Source organism: Nerophis lumbriciformis, linkage group LG17, assembly GCF_033978685.3.
Source record: "Nerophis lumbriciformis linkage group LG17, RoL_Nlum_v2.1, whole genome shotgun sequence".
Lineage (NCBI taxonomy): Eukaryota > Metazoa > Chordata > Actinopteri > Syngnathiformes > Syngnathidae > Nerophis > Nerophis lumbriciformis.
The window spans coordinates 30,300,001-30,324,926 of NC_084564.2; the positions used below are offsets into that span (position 1 = coordinate 30,300,001).

Here is a 24,926-nt window from a genome sequence, read left to right on the forward strand (position 1 = left end):
TTCATAGGTGACATCTCACCTTGTCATTGTGTGCCTGCAAAGTGTTTGTGCAAACACCTCAGCAACGAGCAGAAGGAAGTGTGAGAGGAGGCGCTAACAAACCCGTCTCTTCAGGAGCTGAGGTCCTGGGAGGAGGCCTTGGCCCGAGCAGCCGAGGAGCAGAGGGAGCAGGAGGAGCAGCTGAGGAGGAGAGAACAGGAGCTGGCCGAGCGCGAGATCGACATCGTGGAGCGAGAGCTGAACATCATCATCCACCAGATGTACCAGGAGAAGCCCAGCGTAAAGAAGAGGAAGGGTCACTTCAAGAAGAACAGGCTGCTCAAGCTGTCTAGAGATGGCATCAGTCTACCCTCTGGTGGGTTCAACTTGCAACAACAACCTTTTTTTTTAAATTTTCTTTAAAGTGTGGCTCATTTGCATGTCTTTTCTTGTGTCAAGGTTTTGAGCATAAGATCACGGTGCAGGCGTCCCCCAGTGTGGACAAGAGGAAGATGCAAGGGAGCGAGAGCACCACGCCGCCCGCCAGCCCGGGGGTCATACCTCGTTTGAGAGCAATACGACGTGAGAGCAACATTTTTTTTTATAGAGTGACTACCTTATAATAATAATAATAATAATAATAATAATAATAATAATAACAAGGGATTTATTCTGATTTGTGTTATTTTTGGTTACCTGTTATGCCAAAAAATGTCCACTCCAGGATCTGTTTTCTTGAGCAGCCCTTTGAGACACTCGTGCTTTTCAACCACTGTGCCGCGGTGAGATACAGTCTGGTGTGCCGTGGGAGATTATGTAATTTCACCTATTTGGGTTAAAATATTTTTTGCAAACCAGTAATTATAGTCTGCAAATGATGTGTTGTTGTTGAGTGTCGGTGCTGTCTAGAGCTCGGCAGAGTAAATAAATAAATAAACGATAAATGGGTTGTACTTGTATAGCGCTTTTCTACCTTCAAGGTACTCAAAGCGCTTTGACACTACTTCCACATTTACCCATTCACACACACATTCACACGCTGATGGAGGGAGCTGCCATGCAAGGCGCTAACCAGCACCCATCAGGAGCAAGGGTGAAGTGTCTTGCTCAGGACACAACGGACATGACGAGGTTGGTACTAGGTGGGGATTGAACCAGGGACCCTCGGGTCACGCACGGCCACTCTTCCACTGCGCCACGCCGTCCCAAGTAACCTTGTAATACTCTTCCATATCAGTAGGTGGCAGCCGGTAGCTAATTGCTTTGTAGATGTCGGAAACAGCGGGAGGCAGTGTGCAGGTAAAAAGGTGTCTAATGCTTAAACCAAAAATAAACAAAAGGTGAGTGCCCCTAAGAAAAGGCATTGGAGCTTAGGGAAGGCTAGGCAGAACGAAACTAAAACTGAACTGGCTACAAAGTAAACAAAAACAGAATGCTGGACGACAGCAAAGACTTACTGTGGAGCAAAGACGGCGTCCACAAAGTACATTCGAACATGACATGACAATCAACAATGTCCCCACAAAGAAGGATAAAAACAACTGAAATATTCTTGATTGCTAAAACAAAGTAGATGCGGGAAATATCGCTCAAAAGGAAGACATGAAACTGTTACAGGAAAATACCAAAAAAAGAGAAAAAGCCACCAAAATAGGAGCGCAAGACAAGAAGTAAAACACTACACACAGGAAAGCAGCAAACAAGTCCAAATAAGTCAGGGTGTGATGTGACAGGTGTTGACAGTACACCTACTTTGAGACAAAAGCTATAGTGATGCATGCTTGGCTATGCTTTAAAGTCATATCCAACAATTGTGACGACAACTTTTTACTGTCAACTGAGTTTAGTTTTTTAATGATTTCTGCTGGTGGTGTGCCTCCGCATTTTTTTCAACGCAAAAAATGTGCCTTGGCTCAAAAAAGGTTGAAAAACACTGCTTTAGGGCCTATATAAGTAAACATTGACTGGTTGATTGATTGATTTTTCACGTGTGTGTCAGTGACCCCCAGCGACGGCAGCAAGACCTGGGGTCGCAGTGCCGTGTGCAAGAAGGAAGACATAGCCGCCGGCAAGAAGAAAGGACGCACGTGGGGTCCCAGCTCCACCCACCAGAGGGAGAGGGTGGGCGGCGAGGAAAAGTGAGTGTATTGGAAACAACAACAACTGTTGTGGTTGTTGTAGTTGTGCTTGTTGTAGTTGTGGTTGTTGTAGTTGTAGTAGGACTGGTTGAAGCATGCCATCAGGGACATTACCTTGTCGGACAGAACGTGATTGGTTGTCACGCTCATGTTCTCACATGGTGGTGTGGAAATATACTGTAGGGAACTGGGATTACAGCTCGCCTACATAGTCTTAGCCCTGGTCACACTACACCCTACTTTTCTTAGCCCTGGTCACGTTACACCCTACTTTTCTTAGCCCTGGTCACATTACACCCTACTTTTCTTAGCCCTTGTCACATTACACCCTACTTTTCTTAGCCCTTGTCACATTACACCCTACTTTTCTTAGCCCTTGTCACATTACACCCTACTTTTCTTAGCCCTAGTCACATTACACCCTACTTTTCTTAGCCCTAGTCACGTTACACCCTACTTTTCTTAGCCCTAGTCACGTTACACCCTACTTTTCTTAGCCCTAGTCATGATACACCCTACTTTTCTTAGCCTTAGTCACATTACACCCTACTTTTCTTTTTCTTAGCCCTAGTCACATTACACCCTACTTTTCTTAGCCCTAGTCACATTACACCCTACTTTTCTTAGCCCTAGTCACATTACACCCTACTTTTCTTAGCCCTAGTCATATTACACCCTACTTTTCTTAGCCCTAGTCATATTACACTCTACATTTCTTAGCCCTAGTCACATTACACCCTACTTTTCTTAGCCCTAGTCACATTACACCCTACTTTTCTTAGCCTTAGTCACATTACACCCTACTTTTCTTAGCCCTAGTCACATTACACCCTACTTTTCTTAGCCCTAGTCATGTTACACCCTACTTTTCTTATCCCTAGTCACATTACACCCTATTTTTTACCCCCATCCCTACATGTTGTGCATAGTAGAAGGTAATGGTGTCCCAATGACTTAGGGCATGTAGGGGTAGTTAGAGCATATAGGGGTAGTTAGGGCATATAGGGGTAGTTAGGGCATATAGGGGCAGTTGGTGGGCCTAAGGAGGAGTAAGGGGTCGGAATCTAATCCTTCACAGTTTAGTTTAGTAAGGATCCCCATTAGTCTACACCGCAGTGGAGACTCTTCTTCCTGGGGTCCAGGCAAAAAACATCCCACAATCACAAAACAAAAGATAACAATGCAGTACAACATGATCAAATAATAAAATGCTGTAATACAAAAATAGCAACAACAAAGAACCAAAAAAAGTAATAACTTTGAGTTTACATAATAATGTTCATACCAAAGATAAAAAGAGCAATATAAAAATAGATATACTGTATATATTTTTGCAAAAATAAAACAGAACCAATGGCCTAGAATATACACATTAGTGTACCAAAGACAAACAGTAAGCGACGAAAAAGTACCATCCATCCATTTTCTACTGCTTGTCCCACAATCAATAAGATAGTCAATAGTCAATAAAAACAGTCATGACATTAGGTACAATCTAGAATAATCTCTTTCCGCAATACTTCGCTCAGTCTATTCTTAAAACCCACTATGCTGGTGATTGATAGCAGATATTGTGGAAGTCGATTCCAGTAAGTGATTGCGCGATACATAACAGTCTTTTTCAAAACATCAGTTTTGGGTTTAAGACGGGTGAAAGCACCTCTTAGGGCTAGCCTGGTACCATAGTTGTGACTGTCATTAGCAAGCAACAGCTGAGAATACAGATATGAAGGTTTATGGTATTTATAGATTTTTTTTTTTGAATAGAATCAAACTACAAGCTAGTCTTTCACCAACTCTCATCTATGATAATTCAGTCTGCATGATCTCAACGCCGGTCCTAAATGAGCAATGGAGAGCTAGTCTGGCAGCTCGGTTTTGGGTAAACTGGATTTGATTTAGTCCTTGTTTCGTTGCATTAAACCAGATTGCTGGGCAGTAGTCAATATGTGACAATACAAGGGATTGTATAACTTGCTTAGTAGTTGTGTTAGTTCAAAAATAGGCATTTCTTCTTATGATTGAAATGCTTCTGCTCATTTGTGTTACTATGTTATTAATGTGAGTGGCCCAATATAGTCTTTCCAGTGGTTCTTAACCTGGGTTCGATCGAACCCTAGGGGTTCGGTGAGTCGGCCTCAGGGGTTCGGCGGAGCCTCCGGGCGGAGGTCAAGACACACCAGACTCATCGTGTAAATAAAAACTTCTCCCTATCGACGTATTATGGATAGCCCCAAACAATGTTCCCTCTAATTTTCCATATGCGTGAGCAAAGGTAAAAACTCCTTGAGCATTCAGTGGAGCACATGTGAGCGACGTCAGACGTGCACATGCACTGTGGCCACACCAGCAGCACACCTGTCCCAAACCTGACTAAATAACAAGTTAAATGTTTTATTATTATAATAAAATGACAGCATTTCCATTAGATTATTTTCTAATAAGTGTTTTGGCCCACTTACAATAACCATAACAAAAAATATTGTTTTTCATAAGCTGTGCACTAGTATTGTATGTCTGGGTGGGGTTCCTGCTTCGGAAATAATTTGTACTCCTTTCAGATATCGCATTTAGTTCCCACTAAAACATTCACATGTTGCACAATGAGATGTAAACATGGGATCATGTGTACATACCTGTAACTTTCTGTTTGTAAAATATATATTAATATCTCTTTAATATAATAATTTCATGATTAATATTTATAAATTAAGATTAAATTAAGAAAAAAACATTTTATTTTTCACCAAAGAAGGGTTTGGTGAATGCGCATATAAAACTGGTGGGGTTCGGTACCTCCAACAAGGTTAAGAACCACTGATATATTATAACTCCCAGTAACCTGGCCTCTTTAACTTGTTCAATATGAACTGCGTTCAAAGAAACATTTAATATGCGTTCCTTTCTCTGAGCATGTTTTGAGCAAATAAGACATTTTGTTTTGGAAATATTAAGTTTCATCTTATTTCATGTAACCCATTTAGAAATCTGCATGACCTCGTCTTGTAGTATACTGCTCAGGTCTGTGCAGTTATCTGCATAAGCATATATTGTTGTGTCATCTGCGTAAATTGCACAGCAACCATTCTTTAAAATACATGACATATTTACAAATATTGAGTAGAATAAAGGTCCTCAGGCAACTTCCCTGGGGAATACCACAATATAATGTTTTAATATTTGAAAAGGTTCCATTGAACATGACACATTGCTGTCTGTTGACAAGGCAGCTTTTCATCCAGTTAATCACTGAGAGTTTCAAACCATAAGCAGACAGTTTTAGAAGTAGTAGTTTGTGGTCAATAATATCAAAAGCTGCACTAAAATCTAATAGCACTGTGCCAACTAATAATTTACTGTCAATTTGTTTTAGCCAGTCATCTGTTAATTGTGTGAGAGCTGTGCATGTTGAAAGTCTGAATTAATGTTATTTATAGAGAAATAACTTTGAATTTGCTTAAATATAATTGTTCCCATTAATTTTCCTAATACTGTTAAAATGCTAATTGGCCTACTATTCAATCCAGTGAATGCTTCTTTCCTATTTTTTGGTAGATGAGTTACTCTAGCAACCTTCCATACTTGAGGATAGATTTCTTCTTTAAAACTTAAGTTAAAAATATAACATATCGGACTGGCTATTATTCCAGCTGACAACTTTAAAAGTCTACTACCTAGATTATCATGACCGCAAGGTTTGTCAGATTTCAATTCAGACAATAGATTTTCAATTTCCCATACCGTATTTTTCGGACTATAAGTCGCAGTTTTTTTTCATAGTTTGGCCGGGCTCCAGTGCGACTTATATATGTTTTTTTCCTTTTTTATTATGCATTTTTGGCAGGTGCGACTTATACTCCGGTGTGACTTATACTCCGAAAAATACGGTATATTTTGTCCTTTTTTATTATGCATTTTCGGCAGGTTCGACTTATACTCCGGTGCGACTTATACTCCGAAAAATATGGTACATTAGTGACTGAGAATTCAAATTTACATTCTTTGTCCTGCATGATATCATTTTTAATAAGTGACTCAGATAGAAAACAATTTACAGGAAACATGCTATTTCTTATAGTATCAACTTTACTTATGAAATAATTGTTGAAGTAATCAGCAATTTCTTTGGGCTTGGTGATAAAGCCTTCGCCTGATTCAATAAATGCTGGTGTTTTTCCCCATTTTATCTCTACCCATGATTTGATTGAGAGTACTCCAAAGTTTTTTGCCATCATGTTTAATTTCTTCAATTCTAAATTGGTAGTACACCCTTTTTTTCCTGTTTATTTAATTTGGTGACTTTGTTTCTTAAAGAGCGATATGCTAGCCAGTCCTCTGAGCTACCTGAATCTACAGAAACTCTTTTCAGTTTATCTCTATCTTTCATTGGAGGGGAGGGAATAGGTGGTAGAGGTGAACGGCACCGTGTCCCCCCACCCCCTCTCAGTAAGCTGTGGAGTCCCCCAAGGCGGTATATTAGGGCCTTTACTGTTCCTAATATACATAAACGACTTGTGATCAGCATGGGACTGTGAATTGTTCTTGTTTGCGGATGACTCGGCCCTGCTGGTATCAGACAAGGACAAGTCACAGGTGGAGAAAATCCTCAGTGCTGAACTCTGTAGAATTTGCACCTGGCTCGCTGACAATAAACTATCCATACACTTGGGTAAAACGGAATCCATCCTGTTTGGGTCCCACATCAACCTTAAGAAAGTCAATGATTTCACTATAAAAGTGGGTGACATTGTTATCACCAGGAAGGATGAAGTCACCTACCTAGGTTCCATTCTAGAGGCTAATCCTTCCTGTGATAAAATGGCAACCAAGGTAATCAAAAAGGTCAACCAATGAACGAGATTTCTCTATAGAATCTCCTCTCTGGTCAACAAAAGCACCATGAGGATTCTAGCGGGAACTCTCGTTCAACCCTTTTTTGATTACGCATGCACCTCCTGGTACCCTAGCACCTCCAAAACCCTCAAATCTAGACTCCAAACATCCCAGAACAAGCTAGTCAGATTACTTCTGGACCTCCACCCCAGATCACACCTCACTCCAACCCACTTCCCCAAAGTGGGCTGGCTCAGGGTGGAGGACAAAGTAAAACAACTTGCACTGAGCCTAGTCTATAAAATCCGCTACACCTCCCTGATACCGAAGTACATGTCAAACTACTTCCTTAACTGACCGCCATAACCACAACACCAGGGGAGCTCCACTAACCACGTTAAACCCAGATTCCGATCTAACAAAGGTCTTAACTCATTCTCTTTCTATGCCACATCAATGTGGAATGCGCTCCAAACAGGTGTAAAAGAAAGGGCATCTCTATCCTCCTTCAAAACCGCAATAAAAGTAGACCTCCTGGCAACTTCAACCCTAAACTAATACCCTCCCCAGATTGTAAATAATCAAATGTTTTCTTCTGCTTTCTGTTATCTCTCTCTATGTCCACTACTTGCTGTACATGTCAGACCTACACTGTTTCAATATTCATTTCTCGGATGATGCAATTGTTGATGCTGATTGTTGATGACAGAAGTGTTGATACCAACCAAACCTAACACCCCCCCCCCTCCATATCCCACACCCCGGATTGTAAATAATGTAAATAATTCAATGTATATACTCTGATGATTATCTTGTGTGATGACTGCATTATGATGATAGTATATATCTGTATCATGAATCAATTTAAGTGGACTCCGACTTAAACAAGTTGAAAAACTTATTCGGGTGTTACCATTTAGTGGGTTGGGGAGGAGACCCTACCCCAAGTGGAGGAGTTCAAGTACCTCGGAGTCTTGTTCACGAGTGAGGGAAAAGTGGATCGTGAGATCGACAGGCGGATGGATCGGTGCGGCATCTTCAGTAATGCGGACGCTGTATCGATCCGTTGTGGTGAAGAAGGAGCTGAGCCGGAAGGCAAAGCTCTCAATTTACCGGTCGATCTACGTTCCCATCCTCACCTATGGTCATGAGCTTTGGGTTATGACCGAAAGGACAAGATCACGGGTACAAGCGGCCGAAATGAGTTTCCTCCGCTTGGTGGCGGGGCTCTCCCTTAGAGATAGGGTGAGAAGCTCTGTCATCCAAAGTAAAGCCGCTGCTCCTCCACATGGAGAGGAGCCAGATGAGGTGGTTCGGGCATCTGGTCAGGATGCCACCCGAACGCCTCCCTCGGGCACGTCCAACCGGTAGGAGGCCACGGCAAAGACCCAGGACACGTTGGGAAGACTATGTCTCCCGGCTGGCCTGGGAATGCCTCGGGATCCCCTGGGAGGAGCTGGACGAAGTGGATGGGGAGAGGAAAGTCTGGGCTTCCCTGCTTAGGCTGCTGCCCCCGCGACCCGACCTCAGATAAGCGGAAGAAGATGGATGGATGGCATTTAGTGGTCAATTGTACGGAATATGTACTTCACTGTGCAATCTACTAATAAAAGTTTCAATCAATCAATCAATCATCAAGTTTCTCAGGTCAGAGTCAAGCCAAGGGGCTTTGACAGATCTGATGGTGAGCTTCTTGATGGGTGCAAACGCACCCAAGTTCTTCGGGTGTCTCTGCCACTACGCAAATTAAGGAGTCACGGGTGGGACCTGATATTCAGCTGGGAATGATCAATACAGTAAATAAACACAAGACATGTATAACTATTAGCCACAACACAACCAGGCTTATATTTAATATCCATCCATCCATCCATTTTCTACCGCTTATTCCCTTCGGGGCCGCTGGAGCCTATCTCAGCTACAATCGGGCGGAAGGTGGTGTACACCCTGGACAAGCCGCCACCTCATCGCAGGGCCAACACAGATAGACAGACAACATTCACACTCACATTCACACACTAGGGGCAATTTAGTGTTGCCAATCAACCTATCCCCAAGTGCATGTTTTTGGAGGTGGGAGGAAGCCGGAGGGAACCCACGCAGTCACAGGAAGAACATGCAAACTCCACACAGAAAGATCCCGAGGCCGGGTTTGAACTCACGACTACTCAGGACCTCCGAATTGTGAGGCAGACGCACTAACCCCTCTTCCACCGTGCTCTCAAACACCTCCCCCCTCCCGTCCATATAACCCGCCAATACAACTCAAACACCTGCACAACACACTCAATCCCACAGCCCAAAGTACCGTTCACCTCCCCAAAGTTCATACAGCACATATATTTCCCCAAAGTCCCTAAAGTTACGTAGGTGACATGCACATAGCGGCACGCACGTACGGGCAAGCGATTAAATGTTTGGAAGCCGCAGCTGCATGCGTACTCACGGGACTGCGTCTGCGCGTCCAACTCAAAGTCCTCCTGGAAAGAGTCTCTGTTGTCCCGGTTCTCCACAGGCCAATGGAAAGTCCACAAAAAAGGGCAAAAATGAGGATTCTTCCATGAAGAGGCTCCGTAGCTAAAAAAAACCCGCTGGGTCTGACAGGTGCTCCTAGGTCGTTTGTGACGTCAATTTCCGCTTCCGCCCGGTCTGATAGCATCGGTTGCCTTTTATATCCCCACATATTATTAAGTTACATTTTTAATATTAGCATAATTTATAGAATTCGCTTGTAACAGTTCATAATAAGTAAATGGATGACATAATAAGTATATATATATATATATATATATATATATATATATATATATATATATATATATATATATATATATATATATATATATATATCCATCCATCCATCCATCCATTTTCTACCGCTTATTCCCTTTTGGGGTCGCGGGGGGCGCTGGAGCCTATCTCAGCTACAATATATATGTATTTATTTTCCCAGCTGAGCACAAGTTAATTGCGACTGGCAATATTTATTATATATATACGCCTCGATGGACCCCTATGGCCATTACAATGCTTATCACAGACAGAAGAAAATGACTTGCTTTGCTTTGACTCAAATACACTGTCCCACTGTATGTTATGTACGTCTTCAATAAAGGCATTATCACAGACATGTTTGTAGAGTCTCTTATATATACAAACCCCGTTTCCATATGAGTTGGGAAAAATGTGTTAGATGTAAATATAAACGGAATACAATGATTTGCAAATCATTTTCAACCCATATTCAGTTGAATATGCTACAAAGACAACATATTTGATGTTCAAACTGATAAACATTTTTTTTTTTTGCAAATAATCATTAACTTTAGAATTTGATGCCAGCAACATGTGACAAAGAAGTTGGGAAAGGTGGCAATAAATACTGATAAAGTTGAGGAATGCTCATCAAACACTTATTTGGAACATCCCACAGGTGAACAGGCAAATTGGAAACAGGTGGGTGCCATGATTGGGTATAAAAGTAGATTCCATGAAATGCTCAGTCATTCACAAACAAGGATGGGGCGAGGGTCACCACTTTGTCAACAACTGCGTGAGCAAATTGTTGAACAGTTTAAGAAAAACCTTTCTCAACCAGCTATTGCAAGAAATTTAGGGAATTCACCATCTACGGTCCGTAATATCATCAAAGGGTTCAGAGAATCTGGAGAAATCACTGCACGTAAGCAGCTAAGCCCGCGACCTTCGATCCCTCAGGCTGTACTGCATCAACAAGCGACATCAGTGTGTAAAGGATATCACCACATGGGCTCAGGAACACTTCAGAAACCCACTGTTAGTAACTACAGTTGGTCGCTACATCTGTAAGAGCAAGTTAAAACTCTCCTATGCAAGGCGAAGACCGTTTATCAACAACACCCAGAAACGCCGTCGGCTTCGCTGGGCCTGAGCTCATCTAAGATGGACTGATACAAAGTGGAAAAGTGTTCTGTGGTCTGACGAGTCCACATTTCAAATTGTTTTTGGAAACTGTGGACGTCGTGTCCTCCGGACCAAAGAGGAAAAGAACCATCCGGATTGTTATAGGCGCAAAGTTGAAAAGCCAGCATCTGTAATGGTATGGGGTGTATTAGTGCCCAAGACATGGGTAACTTACACATCTGTGAAGGCGCCATTAATGCTGAAAGGTACATACAGGTTTTGGAGCAACATATGTTGCCATCCAAGCAACGTTACCATGGACGCCCCTGCTTATTTCAGCAAGACAATGCCAAGCCACGTGTTACATCAACGTGGCTTCATAGTAAAAGAGTGCGGGTACTAGACTGGCCTGACTGTAGTCCAGACCTGTCTCCCATTGAAAATGTGTGGTGCAATATGAAGGCTAAAATATCAGAAGGGAGACCCCCAGACTGTTGAACAACTTAAGCTGTACATCAAGCAAGAATGGGAAAGAATTCCACCTGAGAAGCTTAAAAAATGTGTCTCCTCAGTTCCCAAACGTTTACGTAGTGTTGTTAAAAGGAAAGGCCATGTAACACAGTGGTGAACATGCCCTTTCCCAACTACTTTGGCACGTGTTGCAGCCATGAAATTCTAAGTTAATTATTATTTGCAAAAATAAAATAAAGTTCATGAGTTTGAACATCAAATATCTTGTCTTTGTAGTGCATTCAATTGAATATGAGTTGAAAATGATTTGCAAATCATTGTATTCCGTTTATATTTACATCTAACACAATTTCCCAACTCATATGGAAACGGGGTTTGTAATTGTAGGTCCAACTTTGGGGACTTTCACTTTTCTTGCCATAGCAATCATGTTATGATCACTAAATCTGAGTGAGCTAGTGAGTGAGTGAGTGAGTGAGTGAGTTAGTTAGTTTTTATTGAGTGAGTGAGTATGTGAGTGAGTGAGTTGGTTTTTAGTGAGTGAGTGAGTGAGTGAGTGAGTGAGTGAGTGAGTGAGTGAGTGAGTTGGTTTAATTAGTGAGTGAGTGAGTGAGTGAGTTAGTCGGTTTAGTGAGTGAGTGAGTGAGTGAGTTGGTTTTTAGTGAGTGAGTGAGTGAGTGAGTTAGTGAGTGGGTGAGTTGGTTTAATTAGTAAGTGAGTGAGTGAGTGAGTGAGTGAGTGAGTTGGTTTAATTAGTGAGTGAGTGAGTGAGTGAGTTGGTTTAATTAGTGAGTGAGTGAGTGAGTGAGTGAGTGAGTGAGTGAGTGAGTTGGTTTAATTAGTGAGTGAGTGAGTGAGTGAGTTGGTTTAATTAGTGAGTGAGTGAGTGAGTGAGTTGGTTTAATTAGTGAGTGAGTGAGTGAGTGATTACATTTTGGAGATGATTCGGATCACCATTTGGATTCATCACCATTTGGGAAATGGTTGAGGTCTGCTTTTCTAGTTTTTTTTAAGATAAAATATTTAACTTTTTTTTATCGCTAGTGAAACCTTCTTTCTCTTTCCTGCTCTCCTGTGTGGACAAACAAATACATGATCATTAGTAGTAGTTCTAGCTGTATACCATAATAGAGGTGGGGGAAATCATCAATTTTAGATGCATTGCAATTCGGACATGGACAATTATAAAATTGATTGAAGCTCATGGAGAGAATGCCAAGAGTGTGCAAAGCAGTAATCAGAGCAAAGGGTGGCTATTTTGAAGAAACTAGAATACAAAACATGTTTTCAGTTATTTCACCTTTTTTTGTTAAGTACATAACTCCACATGTGTTCATTCATAGTTTTGATGTGACAATCTACAATGTAAATAGTCATGAAAATACAGATTGAATGAAAAGGTGTGTCCAAACGTTTGGCCTGTACTGTGCTTATTGAATGTTTTGTGTTTAATGGTAATCATCTATATCATTATTTGACGTGATGTTGTAATAGCAATCATTTTATAATTAGTGTAATTTTGACATTTTACAGATTGACATTAACATTACCAGAAAAAAACATTTCAAAATGATTCATGGTAAAAAAAAATATATATATATATATATTTTGTGGCATTGAAATATTGCATGCAAAAGTTCTTCACATTTGTCATTTTTTCTATTTTCTGGACTATTTTCAGACTGAAGTCACTCAGCGAGGGCAGCAAGGTTTGGTCGTCCAGCGCACCAAACCTTGGAAAGTCTCCCAAGCACGCTCCTATGACAGTCGGCTTCTCCAGCCTCAGTGAAATGGGTCAGTCGCATATTTCATGTTCAACTCAATCGAGTCCCACTTATAATAATATTCCTTCTTTTCATGTCTCAGAGGAGAGCTGTGAGTTCCAGGAGTCCCCAGGTTCCCTGCAGCCCTCCGAGACCAGCAGTAACGGGGCCGCTGAGGACTCGGGGTCCCTGTGGAGCGCCTTGGGGTCCGGAGCGGCTTCCGCTACTGTGGGGTCATCGAGTGCCAGCTCCACGCAAGGTTCTACAGGTGCTGGAGCCGCCAGCAACCACCAGGACTCGCTGAGACGCTGCAGCCAGAGGAAGAAGAGTGACTTGTTGTTGCTGGGCTGTGCTTCGCTGCTGGCCTCAGTGGGTCTGGGACAAGACCTGCTGCAGCTGGGAAAACTGCAGGTTAGAACTATGCAATTATTATTCAAAATTGTGGAACTATCAGGAAGCCATTTTCATCCCTTCAGTGAACACAATAGCGGTTTTAATACTAAAATGGTTTATTATTTATTTGTGTGCAACTTCCTATCTAAAAGTTTGAATCAAACCTCATTAAAATCATCGACAAAAACCAAAAGCAGTGAAGTTGTCACGTTGTGTAATTCGTAAATAAAAAGAGAATACAATGATTTGCAAATCCTTTTCAACTTATATTCAATTGAATAGACTGCATAGACAAGATATTTAATGTTCCCACTGGAAAACTTTTTTTTTTTTTGCAAATAATCATTAACTTAGAATTTAATGGCAGCAACACATTGCAAAAAAGTTGTCACATGGGAATTTTTACCACTGTGTTACATGGCCTTTCCTTTTAACAACACTCAGTAAAGGTTTGGGAACTGAGGAGACGCATTTTTGAAGTGGAATTCTTTCCCATTCTTGCTTGGTGTACAGCTTAAGTTGTTCAACAGTCCGGGGGTCTCCGTTGTGGTATTTTAGGCCAAATAATGCGCCACACATTTTCAATGGGAGACAGGTCTGGACTACAGACAGGCCAGTCTAGTACCTGCACCCTTTTACTATGAAGCCACGCTGTTGTAACACGTGGCTTGGCATTGTCTTGCTGAAATAAGCAGGGGCGTCCATTATAACGTTGCTTGGATGGCAAACATATGTTGCTCCAAAACCTGCATGTACCTTTCAGAATTAATGGAGCTTTCACAGATGTGTAAGTTACCCATGCCTTGGGCACTAATACACCCCCATACCATCACACATGCAGGCTATTCAACTTTGCGCCTGTAACAGTCTGGATGGTTCCCAAAAAAAAAGAAATTAAAAAAAGAAATTAAAAATACCAACAATAAAATGGAATAAGATAAAAAAAATAAAAAATAAATTATAATAATGAAATGAAATTAAAATGTTTTGTCTTCTGTTTTTTTTATTTAAACCTCTAATAGAAATATTTAGCCCACACAACAAAAAGTAGTAAATTGATAAGGAAAAATTTCTTGATTTTACAGGAATAAAATGTAGTGTTGTTTACTAGAAAAAAGTCATAGTTTAACGGAAAATGTTGTCATTTATCAACATATATATATTATGAGGAAACATAATGTTGTCATATTACAGAAATAAAGTCTATGATATACTTTTTTTTTTTATATATTTAAAGAGACTTTATGTGTAAATTTGGACACGTACTTCTGGTAATATTACCAAAACATGGGGAACAACTCTCATGTTATCTTATTTTGTAATGTGGAAACATTTTCCTGTCAATGTTACACTTTTTGTGTGTAACTCCAGCCTGTATTTTCATGTTAAAGCTACTATTTGTTATGACCTTATATAAACAATATATAATAATTTTACAATTAAAAGAAGTGGTAATATTATGTGAAAAAGGTTGTACCCTAAAATGACCAACCCACATAGATTTATAAATACGGAATGATAATAATCATACAACAAAACACTAATCAATTAAACATTCCTTGATTAAGGCAGAGAAAATATGATAAAATTAACAAATCTGTGCAAAAAAAATATAGGAATTTTTTTTTTGTAGGCAACTTTTTGTCTTCTGTCTTTTTTATTTATATAATATTTATTTATTCATTTGATAGGGAAATCCTAATACAGGTACTGAGAAAACAGACAACCCCCCCCCCAAAAAAAAATTTAAAAAAAAGAAATTAAAAATACCAAAAATAAAATAAAATACAAAAATACAAAATAAATTATAATAATGAAATGAAGTGAAAGTGTTTTGTCTTCTGTTTTTTTATTTAAACCTCTAATAGAAATATTTAGCCCACACAACAAAAAATAGTAAATTGATAAGGAAAAATGTCTTGATTTTACAGGAATAATATGTACTGTTGTTTACTAGAAAAAAGTTGTAGTTTAATGGAAAATGTTGTCATTTATCGACATATATATATATATTATGAGGAAACATAATGTTGTCATATTACAGAAATAAAGTCTATGAGAGACTTTATGTGTGAAGTTGGACACGTACTTCTAGTAATATTACCAAAACATGGGGAAAAACGCTCATGTTATCTTATTTTGTAATGTGGAAACATTTTCCTGTCAATGTTACAATTTTTGTGTGTAACTCTAGCCTGAATTTTCATGTTAAAGCTGCTATTTGTTATGAACTTATATAAAAAAATACAATAATAATTTTGTAATTAAAAGAAGTGGTAATATTATGTGAAAAGTGAAAAAAGTTGTACCATAAAATGACCAACCCACATAGATTTATAAATACGGAATGATAATAATCATACAACAAAACACTAATCAATTAAACATTCCCTGATTAAGTCAGGGAAAATATGATAAAATTAACGAATCTGTGCAAAAAAAATATAGGGATTTTTTTTTGTTTGTAGGCAACTTTTTGTCTTCTGTTTTTTTTTTAAAATAATATTTATTTATACATTTTATAGGGAAATCCTAATACAGGTACTGAGAAAACAGACAATCCCCCACCCCAAAAAAATTTTTTTTTAAATAAATTAAAAATACCAAAAATAAAATAAAATAAGATACAAAAATACAAAATAAATTATAATAATGAAATTAAATGAAAATGTTTTGTCTTCTGTTTTTTTATTTAAACCTCTAATAGAAATATTTAGCCCACACAACAAAAAGTAGTACATTGATAAGGAAAAATGTCTTGATTTTACAGGAATAAAATGTAGTGTTGTTTACTAGAAAAAAGTTGTAGTTTAACGGAAAATTTTGTCATTTATCGACATATATATATATATTATGAATAAACATAATGTTGTCATATTACAGAAATAAAGTCTATGAGAGACTTTATGTGTGAATTTGGACACGTACTTCTGGTAATATTACCAAAACATGGGGAAAAACTCTCATGTTATCTTATTTTGTAATGTGGAAACATTTTCCTGTCAATGTTACAATTTTTGTGTGTAACTCCAGCCTGTATTTTTATGTTAAAGCTGCTATTTGTTATGACCTTATATAACAAATATAATAATTTTGCAATTAATAGAAGTGGTAATATTATGTGAAAAAGGTTGTACCCTAAAATTACCAACCCACATAGATTTATAAATACGGAATGATAATAATCATACAACAAAACACTAATCAATTAAACATTCCCTGATTAAGTCAGAGAAAATATGATCAAATTAACAAATCTGTGCAAAAAAAATATGGGGATTATTTTTTTGTTTGTAGGCAACTTTTTGTCTTCTGTTTTTGAAAAAAAAAAATATTTATTTATTCATTTGATAGGAAAATCATAATACAGGTACTGAGAAAACAGACAATCCCCCCCCACCCCCCCAAGAAAAAAGAAATTAAAAAAGAAATTAAAAATACCAAAAATAAAATAAAATAAGATACAAAAATACAAAAGAAATTATATTAATGAAATTAAATTAAAATGTTTTCTTTTTGTGTGTAACTCCAGCCTGAATTTTCATGTTAAAGCTGCTATTTGTTATGACCTTCTTCTTCTTCTTCTTCTTTGGCTATGGTGTGACGGTGTTGTTGTGTCCAGGTGCTCCAAGACGAGCAGGACCTCAGAGAGGAGCAGAGGAAGAAGAAAGAAAGTCTTTTCCAGCGAACGGGACGTTTCTGTCGCAGCACGTCTCCCCCCAGCAGGAACCTCTCCTTGTCCTTTTCACGACATCCCGACTCAGGCCTGGCCTTCTTGGACCCTTCGCCCTCAGTGACGCTCCTCTCCTTGTCCTCGCTCTCTGACTGCAACTCCACCAAGTCTCTCCTCCACTCCGACTTGGACGACTTCGCCCTGACCCCGGCGCCGGCGGCCCCCTGCCTGAACCCGCTGTTGGACTTACGGACAGAGAGTTTCAAGAAGGAGCCCAACCAGTCGCTCACGCCCACACACGTCTCTGCCGCCATGGCGGTGAAAAGGGGCCACCGACGCACGCCGTCTGACGGCGCCATACGACCCAGAGCGCAAACTCTGGTCCACCGCAGGACGCCATCTGACGGCAGCATGCCCATGCCGCCCCCACCCGGGGCAGCCAGCATTAGGACTAATAAAGGTAAGATTATTCATTTTTAACTTTAAATGCATTCATTTATTCAGTAACAAATAGTGTAATATCCTGAGAGTATTTAATTACATACAATTAATTGTATTATTTTATATATTATTTTATTTGATAAAAGACAACTGTTTTGTTTTTAGTGCATTTTATTTATAATGATAAATATGTATTAAGTCAAGCCCTAAAATATACTTGATTCTAGCGAAACTAAACTGCAATAAATTAATTACATTATTAGGGACCGAGTCCCTTTGGGACAGATGACCCTATTGTATTTCTAGCCTTTTATTACTATACCGCCGCCTCTTTGACCCCCTTAACATGCTTCAAAACTCACCAAATTAGACACACACACATCAGGACTGGCGAAAATTGCGATCTAATCAAAAAACCAAACCCTCAAAATTGCGCTCTAGCGCCCCCTAGGAAGAAAACAGACAAAACTGCCTGTAACTCCCACTCGGAATGTCGTAGAGACGTGAAACAAAAACCTCTATGTAGGTCTCACTTAGACCCATACTTGCCAACCTTGAGACCTCCGATTTCGGGAGGTGGGGGGTGGGGGCGTGGTCGGGGGTGGGGCGAGGTGTGGTTGGGGGCGTGGTTAAAAGGGTAGGAGTATATTGACAGCTAGAATTCACCAAGTCAAGTATTTGATACACACACACACACATATATATATATATATATGTCAGAGGTGGGACCAAGCCATTGTTTTGCAAGTCACAAGTAAGTCTCAAGTCTTTGCCCTCAAGTCCGAGTCAAGTCCCGAGTCAAGACAGGCAAGCCCCGAGTCAAGTCCAAAGTCAAGACTGGAAAGTCTCAAGTCAAGTCCTAAGTCCTGCATTTTGAGTTTCGAGTCCTTTCAAGTCCTTTTAACCACAGACTAATATATTAACACAGATTGTGTATGCTTTTCAAACGCTGTATTTATTTATTAAAACAAGTGCATTTTAAATTGCAGGAAAGAAAATTGTGCTGACATTGCACTTTATAATAGCACTATTAACCAGTCATTTTAAACATTAACTCATTCCTTTACAGAACAAACACATTGAAAAATAAAGTGCAAATGTACTTATTTGTGCAAAAGTGTTAACATTGAAAAAACATGACATATACGTGAACATAACAAAAAAGTTGTACTTTTTATATGTCAGGGCCCTATGCTGCATTGCATTTGCAAAAGACCAAATTAGCCAAGAGTCTGTCAGTCATTTGTGCACGATGGGGGCGTAGTATGATGCCACCATGGCTGAAAACTCGCTCCACTGGAGCACTGGAGGCAGGCACTGCCAAGACTCTCATGGCCACTCGGAACAGTGAAGGAAGAGTCTTCATGTTCAATGCCCAGAACAAAAGGGGGTGGAGAGTTGTTTTGGGTTGGTGCACTACTTGTAAGTGTATCTTGTGTTTTTTATGTTGATTTAATTAAAAAAAGAAGAAAGAAAAAAATGTATTTCTTGTGCGGCCCGATACCAATCGATCCACGGACCAGTACCGGGCCGTGGCCCGGTGGTTGGGGACCACTGAGGTAAACAACCAACAGTATGTCAGAAAGCTAGCTAAAACGGTACACATATTCATAATATAGTATACATTTTAACTGACCTTCATTTGACTATTTTTGTCTTTTTTTAGGTGGCTAAAATACGCGGTGCTGCTGACCGCCGTCTAACGTTACGTGTGATATATTGACTAACGTAACCCTGCTTAAAAAAAATCACTGAACAAAAAGTATGAATAAGGTAGTGAACTGCAACAGATTCCCGTGTTTGCAATAACGTTATAACGTTAGCAGTGAGTTTACAGCCTCACTGATTTAACTACACAGCAAATAAAAGTCACGTTACTTAGCCAATAAACGTTATCTTACATTCAAAACTTACCGTTCTTTGTGCAACTTCAAATGCCGGACGAAGTTGGAAGTTGTTGCCTCTCCATCAGTAATTTTCGAACCGCATGTGTTGCATACTGCAAACCGTTTTGTGTTGACCACCTCGTAATTTTTATACCCAAACGAAATTATTTTAGGTATCATTTTTTGTTCACTGGCGTGTGGTTTGGACATGTCTTCTTCATTGGTTGTCCTGCAATTTGATTGGATGAATGCTGTGTGATGAAAACAAAGTAGATCTAATTTGATTGGCTGTTGTACTGAGAGCACACCAGCTGACACACGCAACGCTGATAGACAAGTACACAATGAAAAATACGGAGCGCTCCCGAATAACTTTTTCATCTTTGGGTTTTGGGGAAAGTAGCAAGTCATGTCAAGTCATGTCAATTCAAAAGGCTCAAGTCCAAGTGAAGTCACAAGTCATTGATGTTAAAGTCTAAGTCGAGTTGCAAGTCTTTTTACATTTTGTCAAGTCGAGTCTAAAGTCATCAAATTCATGACTCGAGTCTGACTCCAGTCCAAGTCATGTGACTCGAGTCCACACCTCTGATATATGTTATCTACATCCTGAAAATATGCAAACAAAACTGTGTTTAGATAATTGATACTTCAAACTTGCATAAATATAACATGAATATAACATAACTTGGCTTCTGAGAGCTTCAAAATGTAATGAATAAAATGCTAAAGTTGTTGATAAACAAGCAATTATTTTAATAATTAAATATGGTCATTTTAAATGAATTATTATGATCATTTAAAATTAATTATTTCAAATATGTTTATTTTGATGAATAATTCTATGGTTGGATGTAATAAGGAGTCAGAAAAAATACAAATAAAAATACAATTAATTTTGATGTTTTTAGCAAAATATAGTAAACATTTATTTAGTTTTTTTTTTTTTAAAATTAATAAATATATTTATTTTTAGGAAAGATAAACATAATAATACAATTTATCTCTAGTCTGGATGATTTAGTTCTTGTCACCCTGTTGTCCTCCCGTTGTGAAAAAAGGCTGTCCTCACTCAGGTCTGCATGGAGCTGGAGGGGGCGTGGCCTCCAGCTCCGGCTGAAAATCGGGAGATTTTCGGGAGAATATTTGTCCCGGGAGGTTTTCGGGTGATGCGCTGAATTTCGGGAGTCTCCCGGAAAATTCGGGAGGGTTGGCAAGTATGCTTAGACCTATATTTCATACACTGACAACCCCCAGCAAAAATCAACAGGAAGTTTGCAATTCCCCCTTCAAAACAAAAGTTGTGTAAAAACAGTCACCTTTTTTCAAACATTATCTCCTCTGAGCGCGTTTGTCGTGTCGGCTTCAAATTAGCACAGGAGAGAGATCGAACCCTTCTGATTAAAAGTTGATGAAAGAGTTTTAATTACTTATTACTAATTAGGGGCGGCGGGGCGAAGTTGGTAGAGTGGCCATGCCAGCAATCAGAGGGTTGCTGGTTACTGGGGTTCAATCCCCACCTTCTACCATCCTAGTCAAGATCGTTGTGTCCTTGGGCAAGACACTTCACCCTTGCTCCTGATGGGTGCTGGTTAGCGCCTTGCATGGCAGCTCCCGCCATCAGTGTGTGAATGTGTGTGTGAATGAGTGAATGTGGAAATAGTGTCAAAGCGCTTTGAGTACCTTGAAGGTAGAAAAGCGCTATACAAGTATAACCCATTTATCATTTATTTTATTTACTGCTCCGGTTTGGATTTTATGAGCCCTCAAAGTCGGTCCTGTCCATCGCTGCTTGCAGCTTTAATTTTAGGAAATGTTCTTTATTTGAATTTCATTTTATTCCATCTTATTCTATTGTATTGAATTGAATTATATTTGTATTGTAAAAGCGAAGTAGGGGCAATAATCTAATATACACAAAATGTTTTTGCTTTAATAATTGTCATAATGAGTTGTTGGTGACAAACCCCAAGATGCAGAGAAGGCAGGCTTGGTAAAAGAAATTTTGGTTTAATGTCCAAAAGTAAAAATAAAATAAAAGACAAACCAGGAACTAGGAATAACCAAAACAGGAACCAGCAAACAGTAAAGCTGGAAACAGCTAATGACTAACAAGAAAACACAAAACAAAAGAGCTAGGAGAAAGCAAACTACAAATAGCTAACAGGAACAGCTTACCGCTACGACGACAGGTACAAGGACAAGTAGTGGCACGACAAGTAGTAGCTGTAACGATATCAACACGACAACAAGTATTAGCTACAATCCAGCACTGACTGGAGGGGAAGGCAGGTTCAAATAGCAGCTGGCTGATTGACACCAGGTGTGGCCAGGTGCCAATCAGCCACAGCTGAGGGGACAAAGCACTCAGGGAGATAATCAGGAAATAACCAAAATAAGAGCGCTGACAGGAAACAAAGACAAATGCAGAGGAAAAACTTAAACATGGCCAAACTGTCAGCGACAAGCCTTACAATAATATTGTAACTAGTGTTGTCCCAATACCAATATTTTGGTACCGGTACCAAAATGTATTTCGATACTTTTCGGTACTTTTTGATACTTTTCTAAATAAAGGGGACCAAAAAAAATGGCATTATTGGCTTTATTTTAACAAAAAATCTTAGGGTACATTAAACATATGTTTATTATTGCAATTCAGTCCTTAAATAAAATAGTGAACATACTAGACAACTTGTCTTTTAGTAGTAAGCAAACAAACAACGACTCCTAATTAGTATTGTATATTGTGTCATTTATATACCTATTATTTTGTCTACATTATTAAGGACGAGTGGTAGAAAATGAATTATTAATGCACTTGTTCATTTACTGTTAATATCTGCTTATTTTCTGTTTTAACATGTTCTATCTACACTTCTGTTAAAATGTGATAATCACTTATTCTTCTCTTCTTTGATACTTTACATTAGTTTTGGATGATACCACAAATTTGGGTATCGACCCGATACCAAGTAGTTACAGGATCATGCATTGGTCATATTCAAAGTCCTCATGTGTCCAGGGACGTATCTACTGACTTTATAAACATAATATACTTTTTTATTTAAAACGAAAGAAGATGTTGTGATGACATAATCATAGTAGAATCGACTAGATATGCTCAAGTACTTGGTATCATTACAGTGGATGTCAGGTGTAGATCCACCCATGTCGTTTGTTTACATTGTGACGCCGGGGAGCTACGGTGTGTAGTGAAGCATGTTTAGCTATTCCTCGTCCTGCAGTGATAATGATACTTGTAAGAAACCTAACTTTATTTGTCGCCATGGAGGCAAGGATTAGTGATTTAGAAGTAGCTAAAACACTGTGGATGGATGTTAGCCACTAGCTAGCTAGCCATGTCTTAAAGCACCTCTTCAGTGTTATAACTTCACCTTTATCTTTACTTTTTACACCAAAATGCGTCCGTTCTCCCTTTTCTGTCTACACACTGTGTCTGCTTGTAAGTACTCTGTGTGTGTGCGCTGCCGAACATGCTCCTCTGCCCGTAAAACCAGCAATGACCTGACATGACGACGACATGGTGTGGGGGACCGGTACTTTTTAGAGGCGGTATAGTACCGAATATGATTCATTAGTATCACGGTACTATACTAGCACCGGTAACTAATTGTAACTATGTAAAAATGCAAACAGTAATCAAATTATTTAGTGCAATATAAATTTGATCGCAACATTTTTTTATTTTACGTTATCCTATGATGCCATGATTGTAATGACTGCTGATACATCCTCACCTGTGTCCGCTCCCCCAGGTGTGCTGGACACCCTGGACGTCCCTGGACTCCCAGAGCCTTCTGCCCTCTTCCCGGCCCCCCAGCGCCGAAAGGCCCCCGCACCGCCCGTCCCCGACCCGGCCCCTCTGTGCCTCATCAGCCCCCTGGAGAGACCCAAGACGCTGGAGTTCGTGGCCCGACCCCGGCCCACTCCGACCCGCATGAGAGCCGACCCGTGGAAGCTGGGCTCTCTCTCCAGGACCTTGAGCTCGTCGCCGGGGAGCAGCTGCGACAGCCCCCCGGGGTCGGCGGACAGCGGCGCCAACTCCACGCGACCCAATCTGATGGACATGGACGTGGAGGGACAGAATCTGGACCACACGGTTCCTCTGTGTGGGAAGCGGCCGCCCGCCGCCCTCTGTGGACAACACTACACGTAATAAGGAGACCACTTAGCCACTTTTTCATGTCGTTTCCACACTGACTGGAAACCATCTTGCGTGCCCTTCTGAGCGTCCTTTAAGGTGTGGAGCCTTAAAAGCCAGCATCATGGTCAGGGCACCACTCACAGCCTTGCAGTTTGCTCACTGGCCAACTTCTTCCTCACCTCATCTCTCCTGCAAACGTCATTCAAGAATGCTCTTTGACTTCCTTCTGCCATCTTTCCTTCTTTCTGCTGGCTGACTAATTCACCACAGCACTCTTTGGACATCTCCCTAAGTCTCCACTTTCATCTGCAAAACTCTTTCTGGCAACCACGATAGACGTTTGAGTCACCAAAAATAGGAATGATATCACAATTTATTTTTTTCTATTGTTTGGACAAAGCCATTCCTATCCTAACTCATTCAGTCTTTCATTAGCAAACTTTTTTTCTTTCTTACAAATGACTCACACTTAATTACAACTATTATGAAAATACTCCTAATGTTATGAGGAAAATGTGGTGAATTTTCTTCGAATACATTTGTACAAAAAACAAAATGAAGTTGTCACGTTCTGTACAAACTCCATTTCCATATGAGTTGGGAAATTGTGTTAGATGTAAATATAAACGGAATACAATGATTTGCAAATCCTTTTCAACCCATATTCAATTGAATGCACTACAAAGACAAGATATTTGATGTTCAAACTGATAAACTTTATTTTTTTTTTGCAAATAATAATTAACTTACAATTTCATGGCTGCAACACGTGCCAAAGTAGTTGGGAAAGGGCATGTTCACCACTGTGTTACATGGCCTTTCCTTTCAACAACACTCAGTAAACGTTTGGGAACTGAGGAGAAACATTTTATAAGCTTCTCAGGTGGAATTCTTTCCCATTCTTGCTTGATGTACAGCTTAAGTTGTTCAACAGTCCGGGGGTCTCCGTTGTGGTATTTTAGGCTTCATAATGCACCACACATTTTCAATGGGAGACAGGTCTGGACTACAGGCAGGCCAGTCTAGTACCCCCACTCTTTTGCTATGAAGCCACGTTGATGTAACACGTGGCTTGGCATTGTCTTGCTGAAATAAGCAGGGGCGTCCATGGTAACGTTGCTTGGATGGCAACATATGTTGCTCCAAAACCTGTATGTACCTTTCAGCATTAATGGCGCCTTCACAGATGTGTAAGTTACCCATGTCTTGGGCACTAATACACACCCATACCATCACAGATACTGGCTTTTCAACTTTGCGCCTATAACAATCCGGATGGTTCTTTTCCTCTTTGTTTCCAAA

At 39.8% G+C, this 24,926-nt stretch overlaps 2 protein-coding genes across 2 annotated transcripts in view; one reads left to right on the top strand and one right to left on the bottom strand.

The window, feature by feature from the left end:
- sipa1l3 (signal-induced proliferation-associated 1 like 3) overlaps window positions 1-9,557 on the bottom strand; it is a 310,964-nt gene extending 301,407 nt beyond the window's left edge. Inside the window, exon 1 of the mRNA XM_061973040.1 lies at window positions 9,397-9,557. The gene's annotated coding sequence lies outside the window, so the exon portion shown is untranslated. The remainder of the gene's footprint in view (window positions 1-9,396) is intronic.
- map3k10 (mitogen-activated protein kinase kinase kinase 10) overlaps window positions 1-24,246 on the top strand; it is a 111,610-nt gene extending 87,364 nt beyond the window's left edge. Inside the window, exons 5-11 of the mRNA XM_061973042.1 lie at window positions 115-355; window positions 439-561; window positions 1,979-2,117; window positions 12,985-13,097; window positions 13,170-13,477; window positions 17,082-17,592; window positions 23,236-24,246. Of these exons, the coding sequence (XP_061829026.1) occupies window positions 115-355; window positions 439-561; window positions 1,979-2,117; window positions 12,985-13,097; window positions 13,170-13,477; window positions 17,082-17,592; window positions 23,236-23,636 (1,836 nt within the window). The 3' untranslated portion in view covers window positions 23,637-24,246. The remainder of the gene's footprint in view (window positions 1-114; window positions 356-438; window positions 562-1,978; window positions 2,118-12,984; window positions 13,098-13,169; window positions 13,478-17,081; window positions 17,593-23,235) is intronic.
- Window positions 24,247-24,926: the final 680 nt, after the last annotated feature.